At 37.4% G+C, this 23,935-nt stretch overlaps 1 protein-coding gene across 1 annotated transcript in view; it reads left to right on the top strand.

Moving 5' to 3' along the window:
• Positions 1–23,935, top strand: part of LOC124155193 (probable E3 ubiquitin-protein ligase HECTD2) — a 39,409-nt gene that overhangs the window by 13,352 nt on the left and 2,122 nt on the right. The window contains exons 5-15 of the mRNA XM_046528911.1: positions 5,569–5,767; positions 7,836–7,897; positions 8,856–9,011; positions 9,273–9,424; positions 11,306–11,550; positions 12,394–12,549; positions 12,930–13,052; positions 13,164–13,348; positions 15,305–15,740; positions 16,545–16,619; positions 17,121–17,315. Coding sequence (XP_046384867.1) covers positions 5,569–5,767; positions 7,836–7,897; positions 8,856–9,011; positions 9,273–9,424; positions 11,306–11,550; positions 12,394–12,549; positions 12,930–13,052; positions 13,164–13,348; positions 15,305–15,740; positions 16,545–16,619; positions 17,121–17,315 — 1,984 coding nt within the window. The remainder of the gene's footprint in view (positions 1–5,568; positions 5,768–7,835; positions 7,898–8,855; positions 9,012–9,272; positions 9,425–11,305; positions 11,551–12,393; positions 12,550–12,929; positions 13,053–13,163; positions 13,349–15,304; positions 15,741–16,544; positions 16,620–17,120; positions 17,316–23,935) is intronic.

Genomic DNA, 23,935 nt, shown 5'->3' with positions numbered 1-23,935 from the left:
CGGCTTGACATTAATAGATTAGTTAGACGCAATACAAAGTTCTAGTACTCGCGTGTCTTATTAATTATGCAAAGTAAGACGTTTTTGATAGAGGTACCACGCAACCAATCGCTCCTGAACGAACAATAGAACAAGGTAACGAACGATCACACTGGATACGAAACGTGGTACTGAACAAAAAACTGATATCTACGGTTTACTCTTTAGTAATGGTGAGCTCTACCCTCACCTTTTAAAATTAATCTTAGTGTCAAATCTCTGAAATAAAAACTTACATTTTAACGGATTCTAATACCTAAAAATGAATTTAGATTCGGATTAAAAGCTAAAATAATAAGCAATTCAATTGTATAAGTGGATCCTGTTATGATTAAAATATAAAATCTTTCATTCTTCAGGTAGTATTATTAAATAAATTATGAGATATGGAAACAATGCATCTCGAAAAAGATGGCATAATGTAGTAGGTGAATTAATATTAAGCAATCATATTATTAATATCAAGTCATGAATGAAATAAATTGACGGTTTCAAATACAATTATTTTTCTGAACGAACAAATCTAAATTCATCAGGTTTATAAGAATTCTTCGCAATTCTAAAGCCCGTTTTAAAGGGGGGATGTACTTACATAACTCAAAACTGTATTTTTTCCTCAACCTGGCGGGAAATTGCACGAATACATGAACGACATTAAAAAATTACCTGGTTTGCCATTTCAAGTTGACGCATTCTTGCAAGCGTTTTAGCAGTGCACCGCTTAATTAAGGTTGCTTTATACGGGGCACGTAATAGCCCAATCTTACGTGTGTACGAAGGCGCAGTCAAAAGTTCGCCGTGTAAAGCGGTGAATTGCTATAACGCATGCGAGAATGCAATAATTCAACCGTTTGTCTGTCCACTATGCGTTTCCATACGGCTGCATGGATTGCGACCAAAATTGGTACATATGTAGAACATCTCATGCTCTCAAACCCCGTAGTGCTACTTTTGGTAGCGTATGGAAACCCTTTGCGTCGTTTACCGATTGCCTTTTGTTACAACTTCTGCCGTTGGATATGCTGCCGGGTAGTCACCCCTCTTGACACGCTCAAAGAGGAAAACATAAAAATCCTATTTGATCATGAAATCCAAGTTTCAAGTTTCCCACTTCTCTGGATACTATCCTTCACGAGAAACGCCGGGTGGCCTGCTAGTGAGACATAAATGCAGTTATAACCTGCGCAATACATGCCCCGTGTAAAACGGCCTTTACACGACGCAATTTGTAATCTCTCGCAGGGGCGCCGCTAGGAATTAAGGCTGGGGGGGTTTAGGTGCAACTAATACCGGTGTGTGTGGGGGTATGGAATACCCACCAGGATAAGCGGTAGGTGCGAGATTAATAAATTGCGGAATTTTAAAATAAATGGTTCAAAATGGTGAGTTTTACGGCTTTCTGAGGGATGTTTTATTAATCCTTACACTATTCTATTAGTAGTATCAATCCAATTAAGCAAATGCATAAACTTAAAAACTTCTTTGAGCTCTGGGGGGGGTTTTATCCCCCAAAACCCCCCCCTCGCTGCGCCACTGATCTCTCGCACCTAAATCAGAGATTTTACAGGTACATACCCCGTGTAGAACGGGCTTAAAGCGTAGAGAAAGTATTCGTTCACGACGGCACACGATTGGAATGCTCCCTTTTCCCACACCCAGGGCATTCTCAAGAAAAACGACCTTGGTGAAAGGATTACAACGCCCATGGGGGTTAGCGACCGCAAGCGAGAGGCTTTATCCTTTCACCCAGCCAAACGAGGTCACAAGCCCCGTACCCGAGGGAGTCATGCACCCTTTGTGCACGGGATGAGAAAAGGCGTGAGATTCATCAAAGAAAATCCCCGATGATCAATCAATCCTGCGCCGACAATTGGAAAAAACTGGGGTTGGGCCAATCGCGAATCCCGGGTTCATTTAGGCGTATCGCTTATACCACGTACTGAAATAGAAGCGACAGGAAACAATGTTCTCTTCAGAATATTCCGATCGCAGGATTACCGAGTAAGTTAAGATTTATGTAGTGTAACATTGGTAGATAATATTTCATAATTTTTCCAATCTCCTTACTTAGGCGAATCGCTTATCCCACGTATTGAAAGAGAAGCGACAGGAAACTATGTTCTCTTCAGAATATTCCGATCGCAGGATTACCGAGTGAGTTAAAACAGTGGCGCAGCGAGGGGGGGGGGGGGTTTGGGGGATAAACCCCCCCCCTCCCCCAGAGCTCAGAAAAATTTTTGAGTTTAATCCATTTTACTTATTTGGATCAGTATTACTTATAGAATAGTGTTAAGGCCGTTTTACACGGGGCACGGAATCGCGCAGGTTAGAGCTGCATTCATTTCTAAAATGGCGTGGAATTGTGCGAATGCATGAACGAAATTGGAGCAGGGTCTATTTTGCCGTCTCGCATCCACGCATTCTCGCATGTGTTCTAGCAATTCACCGCTTTACACGACGCAATTTTGATTGCGCCTTCGCACGTACGTCGGATTGCGCAATTCCGTGTACCGTGTAAAACGGCCTTTCGGATTAATCAAATATTCCTCAGAAATCCGTAAAACTCGCCATTTTGAGCCATTATTATTAAAAAGGATTAAAAATTTCTGGAGGAGGGCCCCCGCAACTCATGATTACCCTGGTGGTTATGCAATACCCATACACCCGTAAGTATTAGTTGCGCCTAAAACCCCCCCTAGCCTTAATTCTTAGCTGCACCCCTGAGTAAAAATATATGTAGTGTAACATTGGTAGGTAATATTTCATAATTTTTCCAATCTCCTATATTTGCAAGGTTGTTTTTCAACTTTTCTCCGAATATTTGCATTAAGCGCTATTAAAAAGTGTATATATACAGGGTGGTCTAACATAAAAGAAACAAACTCCGGTATAGTGCCACGCTTTCAAAATAATTACAAAAGATAACACTTGTCCAAACATTAAGATCCGTCAAAATTGCCAAGCTATCGAACGATTTCCCACGATATCCACCTCTCGCGGGCATTGATAATTCAGAAAATCATTACGGGAGGCGAGGGCGACAGTTTGACACGTTGACGGGGCCGCATTTATTATTCAGCACTCTCTCGCGCCCTTCTTCGGATATGGGATCGCCACCGGTTGCGGCCCCATCGATATCTTCCAGACGAACGAGAAATGCCTGCGAGGCGAAAGAGAAAATTCACTTTTCCGGAGTATCGAAAGGCCCGAGGGAATTGAACTCACAACTGAAGCAAACAATTGAAGCCACAACAGGGTGGTTTCCTATTATTTTTTTATTGCCTAAATCGAAAGATTATTACTCCTGGAGTACGAATTTCACACTTTTAGATTTTTAAATGACGATATCTATTTTTCGCGATTAAACGAAAAGTGAAAAATTTCAAGCGCGCGAAAACGCGACGGCTAAGTAGGAATGATGGGAAAAAGTCCGTGTGACGTATTTCTGGTTCCCCCTACCGCCTTGTGAGGTGACCTTGGGGCGAGGCTTGAGCGCGGATACGACGCAGGCTGCTAGCAGGTAGCTGAGTACCCTGCTAGTAGGTAGCGCTTGGCTTAAATAAGGATTATTATTCCCCTATCAAACGAAGGAAACTTTCCGAACTTAGGTATTTTTAATGTGTGATTATAAAGAGATGTTTCCCTGAGCTCTGTGCCTCATGCATGCATTGGTAATCTCAGACGATGTAAAACTCCTATCTACTCGTATAGAAACTAGGTCCCTGTAACGCCACGTGAAGTGGAATCGCATGGGCGCCAATCTGGCCTTTTTCAAATGAGGATAAAATTGACCCTTGCCATTCGTCTAAACCGGTATATCTAAAACCAAATAATTTGTATATTATGAATACACTAATGTTGGGTATGGAATCGCAATTTCGTTTCCTTTGATGAAGGAAACTACCCCACTGTCGGAACAGAAATTATGTCCCCACCAGTTTTAACGCAATATTGCGAAATAAATAAATTTCAAAGAGAAAATACGATAACGTTTTCGTAGTTTCATTCCGTGTATATAAATGTCAAAATTTTAGTTATAAATCGCTTCAGCATAGTCATACGACGAGTTTTATAGTTTTCAAGAGAAAATATAAAAACGATAACGATTCCATAGTTTCATTCCGTGGATATAAACGTAAACTTTTTAATTCCGAATCGCTACAGCATAGTCAAAACACGATTTTTATTTTATCCCCGAGAAAAAAATTCTTGCGTATCCTCTAACCTTCAGATGGTCCAAAGCATAAAAATTATCGCTATGGATAAAATAATCCATAAATACCATATAATTGTAAACTAATTCTCAGAATATTTTTTTTTGAAAAATATAAACTAATTCCTCAATTTTACCTTGAATAAATATATTTTCTCCAAAAACCCATTTTGGCTTGAAAGAGTATCACTAAAATAACGCTGGTGATAATGTTGAGTAATTGCAATGGATACATATGATATACATTGGATATGAATTCCAAAACATATGCATAGATTTTCAAATTATGCACTTGGAAAATTACAGCGTTAGGTGGAAAAGATTCCTGGTAATTTCAAGAGAATTAAAATGCACCCACACCAAAATGGAAAGATTTACTGCAAATAGGGTTCTAAAGATTAAAGTATTCAAATTTAATTTTTAATTTTTTTTTTAATTTTACCATTTTGATTGATAATTTTTTAAATGCTACCATTCATCACATTTCACACATATCCGTCTTATAAGACAGCTCAAAAACTAAAGACTTTAAGCTATACTATTTTTGGAGATTGTATTAGCAAAAATTTCCATTTACATGTCTTCTGCATACAATGGCCCAAATATTTTATTTTAGCTCAAAGATTTTTAAAAATTTTAACCTTGACATTTCTTGGAGAGAAAGAAATTCAGTATTCCATGAATTAAAGACTTCACTAGTTCCACTAAACCAAAAGTCATTATTACATACACTGTAGCATAACATGTTGCGTACAGATGGCGAGAATTCTCGTCATTTTTTTCCCGAACGTTCCGGACGGATGACGAAAATTCTCGTCATTTAGGCACGTCAACCTAAACAACTTTAAAGCGTGCAATGCGTATTCGTGAGTACGTTTTCAGTTGTTGCTCGTTATTCATAATCAATTGATGCATTATAACGTTTGATTGGGTAAAGTTTTATTCTAAACATTAGCTTTTTAACCATGTTTAAACCAAAGGCATTACGCCCTAATAGGCAAATATTTCCAATCTCGGCACTCCTAGGAATTTAAATACCCCCGTACGCAACGTGATAAGAAATGAAGTTCCAGATGGCATACCTATCACAGAGAAGAGAGATAATGGGTGTATTCAAATGATAATAGAAATCAAAGTAAAAAAGGGATTTTTTGGCTCTCAATGAAAATAACAATAAATAACAAATTTCTTTCATTAATGGATCTATATTCTTTGGAATTTTGTAGCTATGACCAATACCAGCAATTACTTCAATCACCCTCTTCAGGAAACCTTATATGTTTTTATAAAAAATACTTTTCCTTTTATAATTGCAGGAGGAATCTCCGTCATGTGCACCATTCTAATAATCTCTCACCTATGCTGAGATTTTATTCTAAAACATTTTCATCATTTTCTAAACTCATAGAACTATTCAAGGCTGATCCTGAATCCTCAGAGGCAGATTTTGAAGCATGGCACCCAAGTCTGCGAGAAGACATACTTGATGCAGTACATGAGACGTTAATGCAAACGGTAATAATTACCAGTTTTTCTCTGTAAAAAGGTCCTGAATATGAAAGCATTACCAGATTCAAACAAATTCAAGCAATAAATCTTTCTGTGCACCTGCTAAATAATGAGCATGAAATTAAAATGCTTTATCTCCCAAGCAATACCCCAGAAATATCCAGACAACATTTTTGACGTTAACATATGACATCCATGTATTATCCATGTAAATCATGTTATTATGGATATCTGTCAAATATCCAAGGGACCCACCGAACCATGTTGCAGCGATGTCTAACAGAGGAAATGGAGGTCCATATTGTAACATCTCTTAGATATCTTCACAACATCTAATGAGTAGATAATGGATGTGCTTATTATGATTTTTGGTAATCCCCATGCATACAAGCAAGTGCTCTTCAATTCTATACAGAACATATGCTACCAATGGATACTGTTTGAAATATTTTTTTTATATCACTGATATTACAATTTGGATATCTATGTAACATTATTGCTACAACTCGTTGTGGACATTACAAATATGATATCTGTCTAACATAATCAAAATATCTATCGTGCAATAACAATGTGTTATTGTCTGCTGCTTGGGTAAAATTTCATCACAGAGGAAACCGATTTTCTTAGAGACCAGCAGTTTTGGCAATAACTTTGTCAGGATACTTTTTTCACCAGAGGAAATATCGCCACACACCATGTTTTCATAAGCCTGGATATCATCTTCAAAATGATATGTTACATGTATATGGCTGTGACGTTACGTCGTAAAATCTGGTTGATTTTTCACGTAAGTCCAGACAAGGGAAATACTCCAACCGTCGGTCACATGCTGGATCAGGGAAAGACTCCACAAACAAGAAAAACAGCTCACAAGAAAAAGGTAGCCAAAAATAATTTACGAGTTATTACCGTACGATATCTATTCAAAGTAGAGTATTCAAAAAATCAGAAGTATTACAGAAAACAATGATAGTAATTCATGATCCCAAAGGAAACATTACCAGCTAAATACCAGCAGAAAATTGCTCTAAATATGCCATGCCTCACAAGACATGTGACTCCCAGCAGGTCACGATCAGAAAGAAGCTCTCCTATTCAGGAAAAGCCAGGATTTGAGGGGAGGGATTCTTCCAGGGAGTGGAGGGGTAGGCAGGCGAATTCAACTACGGCGCCACTCTGCATAGAACGGCCGCTCCACAAAATCAGCCTTCCCTGGTTTTGAGACAACCGCACAGCACCCAGAATTTTCCCCTCAACTTCTGGGTTGGAGACATCAGAGGAATCAGTTCATTGAAACACATGGAGGGGAGGGAGATACTGGGGTGAGGTGTTGGAGGGAGAGAGAGTTGTGATAGGACAATGGTAAAACTTCTCACTCCAAGTGCAATACTAAGGCCTTAGCACCGAGTTCCCCTTGCTTGCCAAGGAGTAAGTATTAATTCCTCCGCAGTAGTCCTATATAAGTCTTGGATTGCAGGTAGGCTGGGTTCGGTGCTGGGTTCGATTTCCGGAGGCAGCATTTTCCGGAGACAGGATTTTGCGAGACAGGGTTTTGCGAGACAGGGTTTTGCGAGACAGGGTTTTGCTACAGGCGTTTTGCGCGAAAAATCCTTTGCGCGAAAAAACCTTAGCGCGAAAAGTTCTTGGCGGGAGAAGTTCTGCGGATAAGTTCTGCGGAAGTTCGAGGAAATTCGAAGAATTTCTGGGGGGGAGGGGTACCAGAAATTTTGGGGGGGGGGGGGAACACTATAAAATGCCACATGGCCTTCAACTGAAGTGGTCCTTTTACATGCCAAAATTGAAGGTGGGGTTATTCATTTCATGAACCAGATTCTAAATACGAAAAATTATTCAGTAATTGAAATCATAAAAATATTTGACTGGCACTAAAAAACCCTCATGGAAGTTTTAAATGAAAGTAGTCCAGAAATCCAGAAGACATTCTCTAGAAGTACATTCAATTAATTTATAGAAAAAATCTCAAATTATGATATCACAAATAATTAACCTAAATCAACAAAAACCTATCCCTCAATGCTTACTGTTAATACGTACATTTTTATCATTTCAGCCACATCTGACGCACAAGATTGTTCTAAAGAGCATTATAATAGCCCTTTTAAAAGAACATGAGTAAGTAATGTCATTCTTTCTTTATAGTTATGACACTGAATATACATGTGTTTCACTAAGAAATATGCACAAGCAGAAAATAGCAGTCATGATTCTCATTTTGAATCATCACCATGAGTTATGAGTAGCCAAAATAAATTTTACACATATATGTGCCAGAATGCTTAATAGGGTGGTTTCCTATTATTTTTCATTGCCTAAATCAAAAGATTATTACTCCTAGAGTATGCATTTCATGCTTTTAGATTTTTAAATGAAGTTATCTATTTTTTTGTGATTAAATGAAAAGTGAAAATTTTCAAGCACACGAAAATGCAACAGCTTATTGTAAGTATGAATGCTGGGCAAAGCCTGTGTGATGTCTGGCTGCTGCTGTGAGAGGCCACATTGGTGCGAGACTATGAATGCAATGCAGGCTGCTTGCTGCCGTGCATGGCAGTAGCGTAGAGTTCCCTGCTAGACGTAGTGCTCGGTTTAAATAAGGATTATTAATACCCTATCAAATGTAGGAAACTTTCCAACTATACGCAGTTTTAATAAGTGATCATTAAGAAATGTTTCCCTGAGCTCTGTGCCTCATGCATGCATTGGTAATGTCAGACGATGTAAAACTCCTGACTACTCGTATAGCAACTAGGTCCTTGTGACATCACCTGGAGTGGCATCGCATGGACGCCACTCTGTCCTTTTTCAAATGAGGTTAAAATTGACCATTAGCATTCATCTAAAATGGGATTTCTAAAACCAAATAATTTGTATATTATGAATACACTTATGGTGGATAAACGATTTGCAATCAATGCCTTTTACTTTCTTTGATTAGGGAAACTACCGTATTATGAATCCCCTCCAAGCCTACTAAAGGATCAATTTCGAGACGATTAACTCAAAGCTGACGTTTTCACCTTCTACTACGTATTCAAATATGCCTGATAAGAGTATTTTCTCATTTTAACAGACTTCATCCAGCAGATGAAGTTCGGGCCCTCTTCATTCTCATACAAAACCCTGTGTTTGCTGCTCAATCCTCATACACTGTCTACGCTCATCTTCTGAAGAAAATTGTGAATATCTCCAATGTCAACCACCAGCTTCTTATTCGATGGTTTCGAGGGTAAGTTATTTTCCTTGCCGATTCACGATAATAAAATTACAATATTTTAAAGCTACTGATTCTCCTCACTGTTGTGGAGTTCACATTACGAGCTTCCAATTGCATCCAAGGCACTTCAATTGACGACTTCAAGTGAATTTATGTTACACAACTTTACCACTGAGACTTGTCAATTATTTAACAGCCTATTCTATACTATGAAGATGACATTGATAAATATTTCCTCCACATCTAAAATTACCAATATTCTTCTATTTCCAGAATGGAAGCAGAAAAGTTAAGAAGAATTGTTAGAAACACTATACAATTCATTAATGTAAGGCAATTCCCCCCATCTTTGCGGCATCACCTTCCATCTCAATCATCAAGTCGCTGGTGGATACCAACAGCTGCCAAAGTATTGGCCCTTATAAGTAAGAATAAAAGTAGTACTGGCATAACTAATACTTTGCATGAAAAACTTGAATGAACATACATATTTAGAAAAAATAAGAGTATTAACAATGATGATATCCAATGCTACAATACCTAGTAAAACCTTATATCAAAAGCACATATGCCTCATATGGATCAATATACAATTTCTCAACGTGGTGATTGAATATCTCACCACAGTCTCAATCAAATACCTATGGTCCACTCCAATTCTCCCTTTAAAAAAACTTCTGAAATATCTTGATTCAAAGAAATTATTCATACCTTAATGTACAATATTGCTCAACCAAAGCAAGCTCTAATAACTTTTCTAAGGTATGACTTCATGGAACCCTTTTACATTGAATGACAGGCTTAAAGGCTAACTGGTAGAATAATTAAGCCCAAAGGACCAGGTATCCATGAGTGCGCAGAATGTAGTCTACTAATAGTATTTGAGTATTCAGAAAAACACATGGGCACATAGGCTCATATGGATAACCGAGGTGTCTTTTGAGTAAATATGAGCACTTGATCCAATTTATTTCATTTACTGAGTTTAATTAATACATGAGAAGGGTTCTGAATTGAATCCTAACAAAACATTAGCTTTGACAAGGAATCTTTAACCAACTAGAAGACTCTTTAAAGTATGAACATAATCTTACTGGATACTTCGTAAAAATGCACTTCAATTGTGGCACATATGCAATGTAGGGGAATAGTATCAACTGACAAAGTTTGAGCCACCACCATCAGACTGCAAAATAACAGTTTCTTTCCTGATGGTATATCCTTCTTAGGTCAAATTTATGAGGGAAATTCAAATACATCACAATGTCTTCCTTTTTCCACCGTAGAAGTAAGAGAAAGATGCCAAAATCTTGCATGCCCCTATTGGAATTTGCACTGGTCAAATCCTTATTTTTTTGCCTTTGAAACATTCACAAAGAAATGGCTTCATTCCCATAACTAGTAAAAGACATTGACTTCTTCACATTGCTACGGTAATAACATTGACTCTAAGTGATTCACTTGTCCTTGCCCATGTATAAGAGAAGATGATAGGCAGGAAGAAGAAAGATGGAGTGATGTATTCTGTAAGGAATTTTTGGCAAGAGAATTGAATAGAATATTTCAAAAAGTATAAAATATGCATTTTATAAGCATGAATTCCCCTCAGAGCAGAAAAGCAACCAATATTCCATGGCACACTTGCAAAGAGAAAAGAAAGATGACACATGCGGAAGGTTACACAGGATTTTCACCGGGTCAGGTTCTCCAACTCCATCTCGGCTGACGTTTCGATGGGCGAGTTGTCCATCGTCTTCGGGGCATGTCGAGTCTTGAAAACTCAGGGCATCTCTCTCGGAGCATGTTGAGTATTTCAGCCGAGATGGAGTTGGAGAACCTGACCAGGTGGAAATCCCGTGTAACTTTCCACAATTCTCTATGCTGGGAAAGCCTATGATCATTCTTCATGGCACATGTGAGTGAATTTCCTTACCCTTGAATCATGTCTTATATTAATATGCCATTGGAAGGAAAACAGACCCTATTATTAATAGATGAAGCCAATAATTAAGCCAATCTGGATACTGTTTTCCCTTATAGCACTATGCACACCATACTGGGGCCACCTTGCACTCCTTAGTGACATCCATTATAAATAAGCCTATCATGATGTACGTATTCATTTGTCTCTCCCTTTCAGTCATTGGTAAATGACCAGTCTTTTAATCCCAGCTCAAGGTGCAGAAATACCCTCTGAACCCACCATCTACTAAATTGCCTCTTTATCGACACAAGCACACTGATACCCATGTTCATCTTGATATTGATATGTGTCTGTATTAATTTCATCCCTTTCATCCTTTTAGATGCCTCCAATGAACTAACAACACCATCGCCATGTTATCCCACATCTGATTCTTTAGCTGGAGCAACTATACCTCCTCCCCCTCCACCACTCCATTACACGGAACTCTACAACAGTGCCTTAGATCATATTGATTTGATGAAGGACTTTTCAGTCTGGCAGAACAGTTCCAATACTGGGCAATTTTCCTACTGTCAGCAACCATTCCTTCTTAGTATAGTGGCCAAGAGGACCATCTTAGCAAAGGTATGTGTATATATATGTGAACCAAAAATAATTTAGGATATGAATTTTAAAGCAAAGGTGAAATTCTAAGTGGTTTAAGGCACTGATACAGAAATCTATCCAACAATTTGTGCACTCAAAAAACTAAGCTAGTCACATAGGATAATGGAACAGGATGAAAGTAAAATTTTCACTGTAATTTCAGCTTTGGAATTCCTTGATATATACCTTGATAAACGATAAGATGTTTTTTCCACTCAAATGATTAATACTGTCACTACCTCTTCAATTTTTATGATGTTTGCCATTTCAATCTTATTGGTTTCATGAGGGTTTAAGTACACAAAATGGAAGTGTTCAAATGACAGAAAAAGGATAATGGATCCCTAAAGTGATGAAGCCAAAAGATCAAAGAGCTAACACAGAAAAAGGATTTTTTAATGATAATGTGATTCAGGCTATATTGATAGTCATAGTGATAAAAAACCAGCTTATTGATAATGCCATTAAGGGTGATGGTGAGAGAGAAACTTACTGAACAAAATTTTAGGATGGGGTGAAGGAATATTCAAAAAAGAAACCAGATCTGTGCGCTGTCACATCTCCAACACTCATCACTACCCACATAGAACTGCAGAGACTGTCTTCTCAAAAAAAAGATCTCCAAGCATCACAAATTTTACATATAAATAGGATTAAAATCACCCAATTTGTAATTGTTAATTTTTTACACTTTTAACCCTAATTGGAACTCAATTTTCAGTCAGTAGAGACAAATTTGCTGGCCTCAGTCTCCAGGCGTCTCCATTAATTCTCAAATGAATGAGTACTTGTGGCAGCTTTCATACTGGTTGTTCATTTCAGGATTCAGAGCAACAAATGATACAAACAGCTCGACGCAGTATTGAGGCCAAAGGAGCATTTTACCGCTACCGTTATCGATATCGGCCTCAAATGGAACTTTTCTTCTTGAACATACGCGTACGAAGATCACATCTTGTCTCTGACTCTTTGAATGAGGTAAGTTAAATAAAAATTGCTAGATAAAATACCCGCCTAAATCTCACAAAACTCTTTAGCTATTCATCAAATACTTATTTTGGCCGAAAATAAGACTATCTAATATTCGAAAATTTGCCAATTGCCACCATTTTTCTAAAAACACTGATGAATAAAATTAAGAGAAAACGCAACCATCATGACACGTAAATACCACGGGTTGCGTTTCGAAAATAGCCATTCTGTTGAATAATATTTTACATTTATAAAATTAAAAAAATATTATATTTGGATATAGTATATCTCAATGGACCCATAATTTCATAAAGTGTAGATCGAATTTCGTCTTTAACAACTAGTACGGCACAACAAAGCAAATAGAACAAGTATTTTTGTTTCAGATTTCCAATAAGAAACAAGATCTGAAAAAGAAGCTTAAGGTTTCTTTCATTGGCGAGCCAGGATTGGACATGGGTGGTCTTGCAAAAGAGTGGCTACTTCTATTAATCCGACACATATTTGAGGTGAGAAATGAAACTTTAATGGAAATTAAGAAAAACAATCATGCGGTTACTATGTTCCACTCTTTTTTTTACGGATTGTAATAATTGAAGTAACTTTTTCTTGAAATGAAGCCTGATTACGGTATGTTTGTATACCACCCAAATTCTCGGTGCTACTGGTTCAGCACATGTGCACGCATGATTACAGAAGACTTACCTGGAAATGAAGTGAAAAGAGGGGGTGAGAGAAAGAGACATGGCAGTGGTTACTCAAACTCAAGCACGAGTAGTTCTGGCTCAGGGAGCCCAATTGGAAGGTAAGTACAAAGGAGAATAGTGTAGAAAATAAAGGCTGTCAAAAATTTCTGACACCTATTAAATCTTAAATAAATTCCCAAGTGACATTGTTGGATTGTTAGTCCAGCAGAGATGCTTCATAATTTTTGGCCAATTCTTACCATTATCAGTCTTCATAGTACCTTTTCTTATTCACTATGTTTGTTTTCTTACTAAATTGTCATCATTACAATGTCCTATTTGGTAATATTATACATTTTAATGGTTGTTTTAACGTCATGTTGATCATTATATTAGTTTCCTTTTCATCATACTTTTATCGAGCATGGTCCTGTGTCATGACAAGCATTACATATCAAAGAAAAAGCTACAGTCATGACTTAGTCAATGACTTAGGATTGATAACTTTCCAGGGTATAGGAAAAATTTATTTGCAGAAATGGGCAACCGTCATGAAATAAATAACCCAATTTCACTTCATACATGATGAAAAGTAACCAAGATTGACACTAAACAGTTTACAGCAACCTAAAAACCATAATTATCTAAATCCCTCAACTTTCAAAAAGTACAATCAACTGCTTGTAAAAAAAATCCTCATGGCCAATGAAATGAATTCCCTTAATGTTTCTACAGCTCTACATGTTCCATCCCAGCAAAAAAATCAGAAAAATGATTACTGCCTACCAGCCCACACCATTTCCTTTCCACCAAACATAAGCTTCAATGTCTCAAGCAGTTTTTGGAATTATTAACCCCTTCCACTTCAATTTATTTTCTGAATATCGTGCTCCTATCCTTTTCATTTTTACCGAGGTTCTTTCTGAATGGAATAGTAGGGAATGAAATGATATTTTGTAGTTTGTAATCAACGTAGAACAGTGAAATCAAAAATGTTTATTACTTCATATTGTTCACGAACTCTTCCTGTAAGAACATCGAGAACACAGCAATCGCTGCTCGTTTAAAATCATTTTCTTCCTTCCAATGCATCATATTTCATGAAACGTGAGTTCTTTATGTACATTATGGATGTTTTAACCCTTAACCAGTGACGTGAAATATTTGTTACACTACCAGTGACATGCGGTCTTGGAGACCGCAATAAATCAAAAATTCATAAAATGTTGCAACGCCATTGTTATTGTTTTGTTTAATTTTTGTTTGAATGCTTAACTATTCTTAAACTTACATTAAAATTTTTACACTCCCAATACGAACCAATTTGTCATTAAAAATTGTGATTTGAAGCAGGCTCAAAAAACTGATGCCCAAAACACTTGAGTTATAATTATTCTATTTATGCATCAATATGTCGCCAGATTAAAAAAAAATCCTTAAATGTTAAAGTTGGAAGGCTAAGTAGTAAGTAGCTATGAAATTTATCCACTTTATTCCTTTCTTGATGCTTTCTTATGCTAGTGACGTACGGTCTCATAGACCGCTAATCGAATTGAAATTCAAATTCACAAAATTTAATAAAAGGAACATTAATTTTTAAGAGTGGGATGTCCTTGTTATGCAAAAATATGAAGCTAACGAGAATTATAGATATTTTGAAATATTAATTTGGAAAATATTCATAATTTTAGAAACGCAGCGGTCTCTCAGACCGCACGTCACCGGTTAAGGGTTAACATTGCTAATCTTTCAAAGTATTTATATTTCTCCCCTAAATAGAGCTAAAATTATGAAAATCTGATAACGACCTACACTCGTCATTAAGCAATTTGGCATCGGATGTTCATGACGATTTAGAGTCGTCATTTTAGCGCAAGGGGTTAAGGCTTTTTTTGGAAATATGTATACATTTTAATGGTCCATTAAACAATAGCATAATTTCTATATCCCTTAATGTCTCCAATGCCTTTTGATAATTTCTTTCCATTCATTATGAAAAGTAATGCGGATGTGTTTCCAGGAACAGTATTCGTTTAAAAGCTGAAGAAGGTTTTCTGATTTTTTACTTCAAACAGTGAAAGTGCAAGCAGAGCCAGCAGCTATGAAAGTCATATACTCAGTCAAAGCAAAAATCTTAGGGAATACAACTTAATTGGAGTCCTAATGGGCCTAGCAGTTTACAATTCCATCACCCTGGATCTTCACTTTCCACTGATTTGCTACCGTAAACTACTAATGCCACCTGTGGCACCCTGGTCTTCCAACTCAAACGACCAGTGCAGAGATGAACAGGATGAATTTTTGTATGAGACAGAAGGGGAGACATCTGATGAAGATAACAGTGATGGGAGTGATGAAGATCCCATAATGAGCCATCATGTAAAACTTCTGTCCAGCTTCTCCTTTTCTGATGATTCAAGAGAGGGAAGTGCAACTGGTCATCAAACAAGAGCAGATCAAGTTGGATTGGTTGAAGCACCATCAATAGAGGCACTAGCCGAGATAATGCCAGTAAGTTTTCCATTTCCATACTCAAAATTAAATATTTATTATGTACTAGTTTGAGTATTTAGAGAATTCCTATATGTACCTATAACCTGAATTATTAAGCAATAATATTACAGTAAACTTTAAAAAAAATAGCAACTGCAGACTTACCCTTTAGGTTCAAAAGTTAATTATTAAAGAGATATGTCTCAATCTGAAGCTTGTTAACTTTCTTGCAACAAACATAATCACCGGCTATGTAATTAAGATCCTGATAAAATAAAAATGGAAACATACTTTAAAGAAGACCTAATCAGGAAGACTTTATTGGTGACAGGGAAATGTTTTGATGACATTCTAGAGGCGAAAAGAGAATCGAAGGCAGCACTGCAAAGCATCAGAAAGGACGAGCATCTATGGTGTTTCACGCAGTGGAAAAAATGCTTGAACCAATTTATCAGTGTTAATGGAGAGTGTTTCGAAAGTGACTAACTTTTCCACTTAAAAAATTCTGAATTTTTAAAAAATTTCATCTGGTTATTTTGGGTACATATGAACAACAAGGTTGAAAATAAAATCTCTGATAAATATTAGATTTCACCATAAAGTTTAGTTTCAGCTAGGAAGTACAATAAGAGCTTCCTTAATTATGCATTAGAGAGATATAAAGCTTAAAAAATAGAGGCATGGAAATTAGTGACAAATTTTATGATGACTGTAAAACTTATTAATGGTAAGACTGATATCAAGAAATACATTTTTTATATCATAAAAGCTATAATTATTATATATTTAAAAAATCAATAATAGCTTTTCAATGTATTTCAGGATGTAGCACGTGGTCTCAACGAGTTACTTGCATACGAAGGTAATGTCGAAGAGGATATGTGCATGAATTTTCAGGTAAAAACCTCCTGATTGAACTAGAATAAATGTAAATGTGAAAATTTTTAGGCTAATTTTTCAACTGTTTTCCAAACTATCCTGCTTCATCTCTACCTTAAATAACTATCATGGGAAACATGCTACCCTACCTAACTAGAATGAAAAATTATACATTAGAGTTCATTGTTCAGTTTTTCCATCATTAATATGCGATGTTGTAAACAACTGTGAAGAATCTTAACATAAATGTGCCAATGTAGACAGATTTAAAAGGTTCCCCAACTGATTTAATTGGCTCATCTCAGCACTTTCAAAGGAAATTAAAATGTAAAACATGGAACAATTTTTTCTACCATTATAAAAATCTGCAGGTACTCAAGCGGGTGATAATGATTGTAGAGAGCCTTAATTCCTAGCTGTGCCCCAGCTGCAGGCAACTAGCAATATATTAATATGCAAATTTTTCCCAATTTTAAGTTTTTCTAATGGGATGCCAAATCCATTTAATTTTTTTTCTAGGTTTCATTAGAGGAGTATGGTGAAGTAAGAACATATGATATAAAAGAAGGAGGGGCAGATACACCAGTAACAAATGAAAATCGACATGAATATGTCGCATTATATTTGGACTGGATATTAAACTCGGCTATATACCATCAGTTCCGTGCTTTTTACCATGGATTTCATAGTGTGTGTGACTCAAAGGCCCTGTTGGTAAGATATTTTTGTAGCTTATAAATCAATAACATTAGTCAAAAAAAGGTTTGCCCATTCCGCCTAACGTTGATTGCCCCCCAAAACCTGGTAACTCAATCCATCCCCCATCAGCTTTTAATACTAAAAGCAAATTTAAATCACAAATATCAAGCAGATTTTACATCCTTGAGCCAATCTTTTAAAGGAAGTATGCATAAGCAATAAGAAATGAATTTACATATATTTTTTTTATTTATTAACACAAGAAAAAGATCAAAAACAAAACACTACTTATACCAACTGAAATAACTGAGCTCAACAACATGCATATTCAATTGCAATATATGTAGTATACATCTGCAGAGGCGGATCCAGGATTTTTTTGGTGGGCACAAGGGTCTGATAGGTCTCATATTTGAGATTAAAAACAAGTTACAACATCTACTGTAGAAGATATTCTCTTAATTTTGGTATGAAAGTTATTAATATTAAATTAAATTATGTATTGAGGCTCCATAATACACAAAATAAAACAAACCTAATGATAACCATATTAAAAATGGCTTCCGGGGGACACGCCCCCCATGCCCCTCTAAATCCGCCTATGTACGTCTGTCTTGATCAAGTAAGAGCAGCCACACCTAATTTTAGTTCTGTTAGTGAGGGACAGCTTTCCATTTCACTAAATTATCCGTGGAGGCTCCTTATACTACGAGGGCCAATCTTATGCACTGATCGCAACATAATACAAGCATCATGCTTTCTGAACACTTAAATACAAGACGAAACTCTGCAGCTATCCTTGTAGGGGCCAACTCACGCAAACATCCTAACAAATCAACCAGATCACTTGTCTTGGAAAATAGTTTCCAGCTTACAATACCTTTGCATTAGGTACAAAATGTGACTGTTATACTCAGAGGTACCTACATTATGTAATTGGCTTTAGGTAAGCCATGGCTCAGAAGTCAGCCAACAACCCAAGAAATGTTACAACGCCAAATTTTTTGAGGAAGTTGGTGGTCAGATGATCTGATTAGACCTACCATCTGACCCCTGCGTGCCACTACTTAAGTCAAGCAACAGGCAAACACACTCTCCAACCATTGTCCCCAACAGTATTAGTACCAATAGTTACATGTTTTCATCAGAGAAAGAGTAGTGGGTTTGATGAAAGGTAAGGGGTTTTGTGGTTTCCTGCCACAGACTTGAGCCACACAGGATGAAAAATCTCAGTACCTACCATATGGACCCAGGGTAGTGGTGATGCCAAATTACCCCTGGGTGGGCATTAATCTTAACCCTTTCGAGACGGTGGAGTTCTCGCCTTAGCATGACTGCTGTACTGAGCCCCAAGATACTCATCCGTCCCCTCCGTACTGAGCCTTTTTAGCAGGGCATTCGTTAAGAAGGGTCTCACTGGTAATCATGCACACTCAGCACCAACCTTTTTCGACCCTTCTTGGTAGGGACTCCGCATTGTCTCATTTATAACCCTACCTACAGCATTGGTTTGCGGTCAATCATGCTTTGTTTATTTGAATTAGCTACATGGATAATTGTCGCTTGAATGTAAATTGCAGACTTTGAATTGAATTCCTCGTTTTATTCTGAGAATTTTCAAATTTTGAACGAAGCTCTACTGTCAGCCCTGTTAAAAATTCCCCATTGAAAATACCCATTAAAATTCCTTATAGGGAATTGGCAATGGGGACTACCATTCCCTATAGGGACACCCATTCCCTATAGGGACAGTTATTCCCTATAGGGACTGTAATTCCCCATTGAAAATACCCATTAAAATTCCTTATAGGGAATTGGCAATGGGGACTACCATTCCCTATAGGGACACCCATTCCCTATAGGGACAGTTATTCCCTATAGGGACAGTTATTCCCTATAGGGACTGTAATTCCCCATTGAAAATACCCATTAAAATTCCTTATAGGGAATTGGCAATGGGGACTACCATTCCCTATAGGGACACCTATTCCCTATAGGGATAGATATTCCCTATAGGGACTGTAATTCCCTAATAAAACAGAATGAATAAAAACAATTGTTCCATTGATATGAATTTAATGCTAAATTAAACATTTTTACATTGTATAACATAAATTTGTTGACAGGCTTGCTACTCTTTAACAATACAAAAGGTTAAAGAGGATTTGGGGTAAAACTGTACAAATTATGCAATTCCAGCTATGGTTATACACATAACTTTAAAATGTATGTTGGAAATGATGAAGTACCGTATAAGCTCGTGTAAGAGGCGCACCTTTTTTTCCCAAACATTGCAGCCGAAAATGGGGGTGCGCCTCTTACACAAACTTCTTATCTTCCCCCCCTCCCCTACCCGGTCGCAAGTCCAAGGGGAACTGAGGGGCCTTGGTTTACAGCGTGAGTCAGTCATCTGAAACCCTGGGTCAAAATCAAGCGGCAGGTAGGGGAGTTTCTCCCTTAGTGACGTATTTTTAAAATGCTCCTGTTTGAATTTCTCGTAAGCATCGCGCCGTCACGTCGGTACCCCAGAGGTGAACATTGAAAAGATCGCGCGGGGTGATTCGCTCCGGAGCGCGCGCTAAATTTACTGCCACGAGTGGGTATCCCGCGGCATTTATACTGCATATAGTAATCGCTTATCAAACGTATAGAAACGCGTAGTTTTGAAGGACATACCTGATTCGTCAACATCTGTCTTGCCGAGCAATTTCCATTACGCTGAGCACCTGATTTTTCAAAAATTATCTTCAGACGCTAATATGAGGATTTTTGCAACTGAATATCATATTGGTGTCAAAACCTGCGGTTTAAAAAATTCGAACGAGTGTGTTCATTGTTGGACTAGCGCTGAAGGAGAGGTCGAGGGGAAGGAGCGCGCTCCATATTTCAAGCTACGAGGCTATGAGCGAAGGAGCAAGGGAAGAACACGTCCGATCTTGCATGTGACGTCGTTGCCTTTGAAGTGAAGAGGCGAAGGCACAGCAATGTGATATACGCAGTTTGCGTTGCCTGAAGTTTCCAGTCCGTCTCGTCTTGTTTGAATGCGCTCATGCTACGCTTGTTTCTTCCGAAATTGTGCTGTTTGGACTATGTTGAATATTAGTAGCCTTGTTTTAGCTATAAATCTTTGTGTCAATCAATTAGAGCTCAAAAAACTTAAATGCTGTCAGATATACGTCGCGTTAGGTCTAATTCTTTTTAGAACCTCGTGCGTGTCATACAATTGCTGAAAGATATCGAGATATCTTCGAGCTCAGAAGGTGACTCACCTAGCATTTGACCTCCAGAAACTCGGAGAATTGAACCTGGTAGACCGAAAAAGGTCAGTTGGTGAGATGGGGTAGGGATGAAACGCGTTTCCATTGATCCCCTGTAACTTGATAATTTCCTATTTTCCTATGGAGTCCCGGAAAGGAAAAAAAACGGCCCCGCGCACACATACCGAATTTGGACGGCCGGTAAAATATCGGCCGATATTTTACCGGCGAAGCGATGCTTGCACACACGCCGGATTTTTACCGGTCAAACGATAAGTTGCTATGTTTTTGAGCCGGCGACGGCGATCCACAGTGACAATGGCCGGCAGCTAACCGGCATTTAGCCGGTGCCGGCGCGTGTTCGGTACATGTGCAAGCTCCAATGCTCTCCCATTGTTCACTATTGGAATGTGGACGGCCGATATTTTACCGGCCGTCCAAAATCGGTGTGTGTGCAAGGGGCCTTAAATCTACGACGTGGTTATTATCCTAAGGCGCTGAGATTGCCCCGATTGTTGTCTTATCTCTTGGGAAGGTTCATGCTATGTGCCTGTCGTGTTTTGCCTTAAAATTTTCCACGGCTGCAATTCTATTGCAATACTCCTGCGAGAGCTTTTAAAAAACATTGTTCGTGAGTAGGACAAGCAACGTAGAGCGATGACGTATGCGAAGAGAGGATCGGAACTCTTTCTACTCCCTCTTATGCCGCTATTACCGCCGCAGTTATCAAAATTTCCTCTTTCAAATAGTACTGAAAGAGGAAATTTCGATAACTGTCGAAATTCCAGGCATACGTCTGCAACACCGCACGATAGGATAAAAAAAATACCGTAAAATTTTTTTTTCTTTATAGCTTCCTTCCTCAAAATAGGGTTGCGCCTCTTACACGTGTGCGCCTCTTACACAAGCTTATACGGTAAACAATATTCCTGTTAATACAAAGGTAGTATTGGATTTAATGGCCGCATATAATCTTATAAACAAAGGATATTAATTGTATGTTGATAATTGGTATAATTCGCCAGATTTGTTTCACAAGTTACACACCTTAGGAACTAATGTACTGTACTTTGTGATCTAAATGCAAAAATATGCCTCAAGATAGAGACGAATTAAAACTCAAAAAAGGTGAAGCCATATCATATTGCAGTAATAACATTACTGCAAATGGAAGGACAAGAAGGATATGTTACAATAATGAACACCAGGCATTCCTTGGAGTGTACAGATACCAAAAAAGTAAAGGTAAAAGGATGGCAAAACGTGTAGTGTGCTTGGAGAAAAAGATAAGAAGAGAATCCACATGGTAGTATGATGTGTGCAAAAAGCCACTATGTTTGGAACATTTCAAGCCCTAAAGAATTATCTCCAATTATGTAAAGTATTTAATTTAATTTTGAATGCTTTTATTTTTGCAGACAGTAAACCATAGTTGGTAGCATATACTTCAAGCAAATGAAAGAGCAAGTAACTATTAACAAAATATCAAAATTTGGACCGAATTGGTTAACAAATACCACTTCAAATGTCTCATACAAACCAATATTACAATTGTGTTCAAATTCTTTCAAAGTTCGTGGTGTTTGGGGTCGATCAGGGGATTAATGTGAATGGTATGCGAGTATTACAAAGGCTGACAGGGAATGAACAATCAATATCTTAGCTGGTAGCATTTGCATCCATCATCAGTCTGGATAGACATGTGAAGTATTATTTGCTACTTTTCAGTAGCTTCTTCCTTTGGTATTTAACCATGTCACAACTTTTGGTGGCAAATGCCTTTGTGATAACTTGCTTTAGTCTAGTTGGTATATCCCTTTTCAGGTTGTCATCCTGACTCCAGACTCTCTCCATTGTCCCTGCAAATAAATATAGAATATTAGTAATAAAAACAAGGTTATATCATTTGCTATGAACCTATCCTGCAGGAAATCTACCTATTTATTACATTTACACATGGCATCTTGCAAGCATATTTATGCACTCCCACTCTAACGCATTCATATTTATGTGCATGCATCAACGTGGCGAACAAATGCTAGGCTCAACTTCCTAACAAGTATCTATTCTGTGCTCAACAAACAGGTTATTTTTTTATAAATATTTATATATACCCGTTAACTGCGTAAGGAACACCGGGGTAAGTGGAACCCCTAACATAAATAGTTGACATTTCAATAGAATTGAATTGACATTCAATTTTAGTAACATTCTATAGCAATTGATAACAATATAACTCTTTAAGACTTTCATTGCAATTTAGGCATTTGTGAAAAATGTACTCAAGTACAAATCAATACCTAAATGATAATGATCGGATAGATTTAAATTGCGATGGCAATGTTTTGAACAGCTTATTAATTACTATAATTCTTCGACATAATATCTTCCCGATGGTTATTCATTTTTCAAGAAAATACCCTTCGTATATGAGCTAATTATGATTGATAATTTAATGCCATAACGAACTGGATGCCATAATGGACTGCTAACAAAGTGGATTCTTCTGCGAGAACCCTGATATTTCAACTTAATCGGTCTTAATGGTTTGTATTTTTACTATGGCCGAGAAAGGAAAGATCATGCTAAATTGTAATTACACTGTGAACATTATAGTAATTAATAATCTTAAATACTTATTGAAATGAAATTAGCGGTCCATTAATCGTATCAATACATACAAATGTTCGGTGATTTACTAACGAATAGAAAAAATGTTTCATTTACTTACATGGTCAGCTCAGCGGAGATGTGTTGATGCCTTTTTGCCAGTCTTCACTGCGAAACACGGATTATTCTCCTCTTCCATTGCGTACTTCAACGTAAATTTGCTTGTAAAAGAGGATTCTACAGCACAACTAAATTCGCAAAGTCACAAAACGGTCACAAAATACAGTAACTACGAATGTAAACAATTCATTTGCAATGGCTCTTGGGTCACTGGCATGCAAGATGGCCGCCGGTCGTTGTGGCGCTAGTTTCCAAATACGATATTTAATCCGTTATATTAAAAAATAATTTCGTAATATAATGGGCAAAATATGTAACTAAGGTATTTTAAACGCCAAATATATATTTCCCATAGTTACTAAAAGTTGTGAAAATACTTGGCATTCCCCATTGAAAAAACATGAGAGATTTTCATTCCCCATTGAAAACCCATAAGAGATATTCATTCCCCATTGAGTACCCATAGGGACAATATATTCCCCATTGAGTACCCATAGGGACAATATATTCCCCATTGAAATTTAATGGGGAATATCATTCCCTATAGGTTTTTTCAATGGGGACTAATGGGTAATTTTTAACAGGGAGTATTAACGGATTTAATGCATTAACAATTACCCTATTGATTTTTATACTTAAATCGAGATA

Source organism: Ischnura elegans, chromosome 3, assembly GCF_921293095.1.
Source record: "Ischnura elegans chromosome 3, ioIscEleg1.1, whole genome shotgun sequence".
Classification (NCBI taxonomy): Eukaryota; Metazoa; Arthropoda; class Insecta; order Odonata; family Coenagrionidae; genus Ischnura; species Ischnura elegans.
Note: the sequence above shows the minus strand (reverse complement) of the source record. Positions and strands in the feature narration are given on the sequence as shown.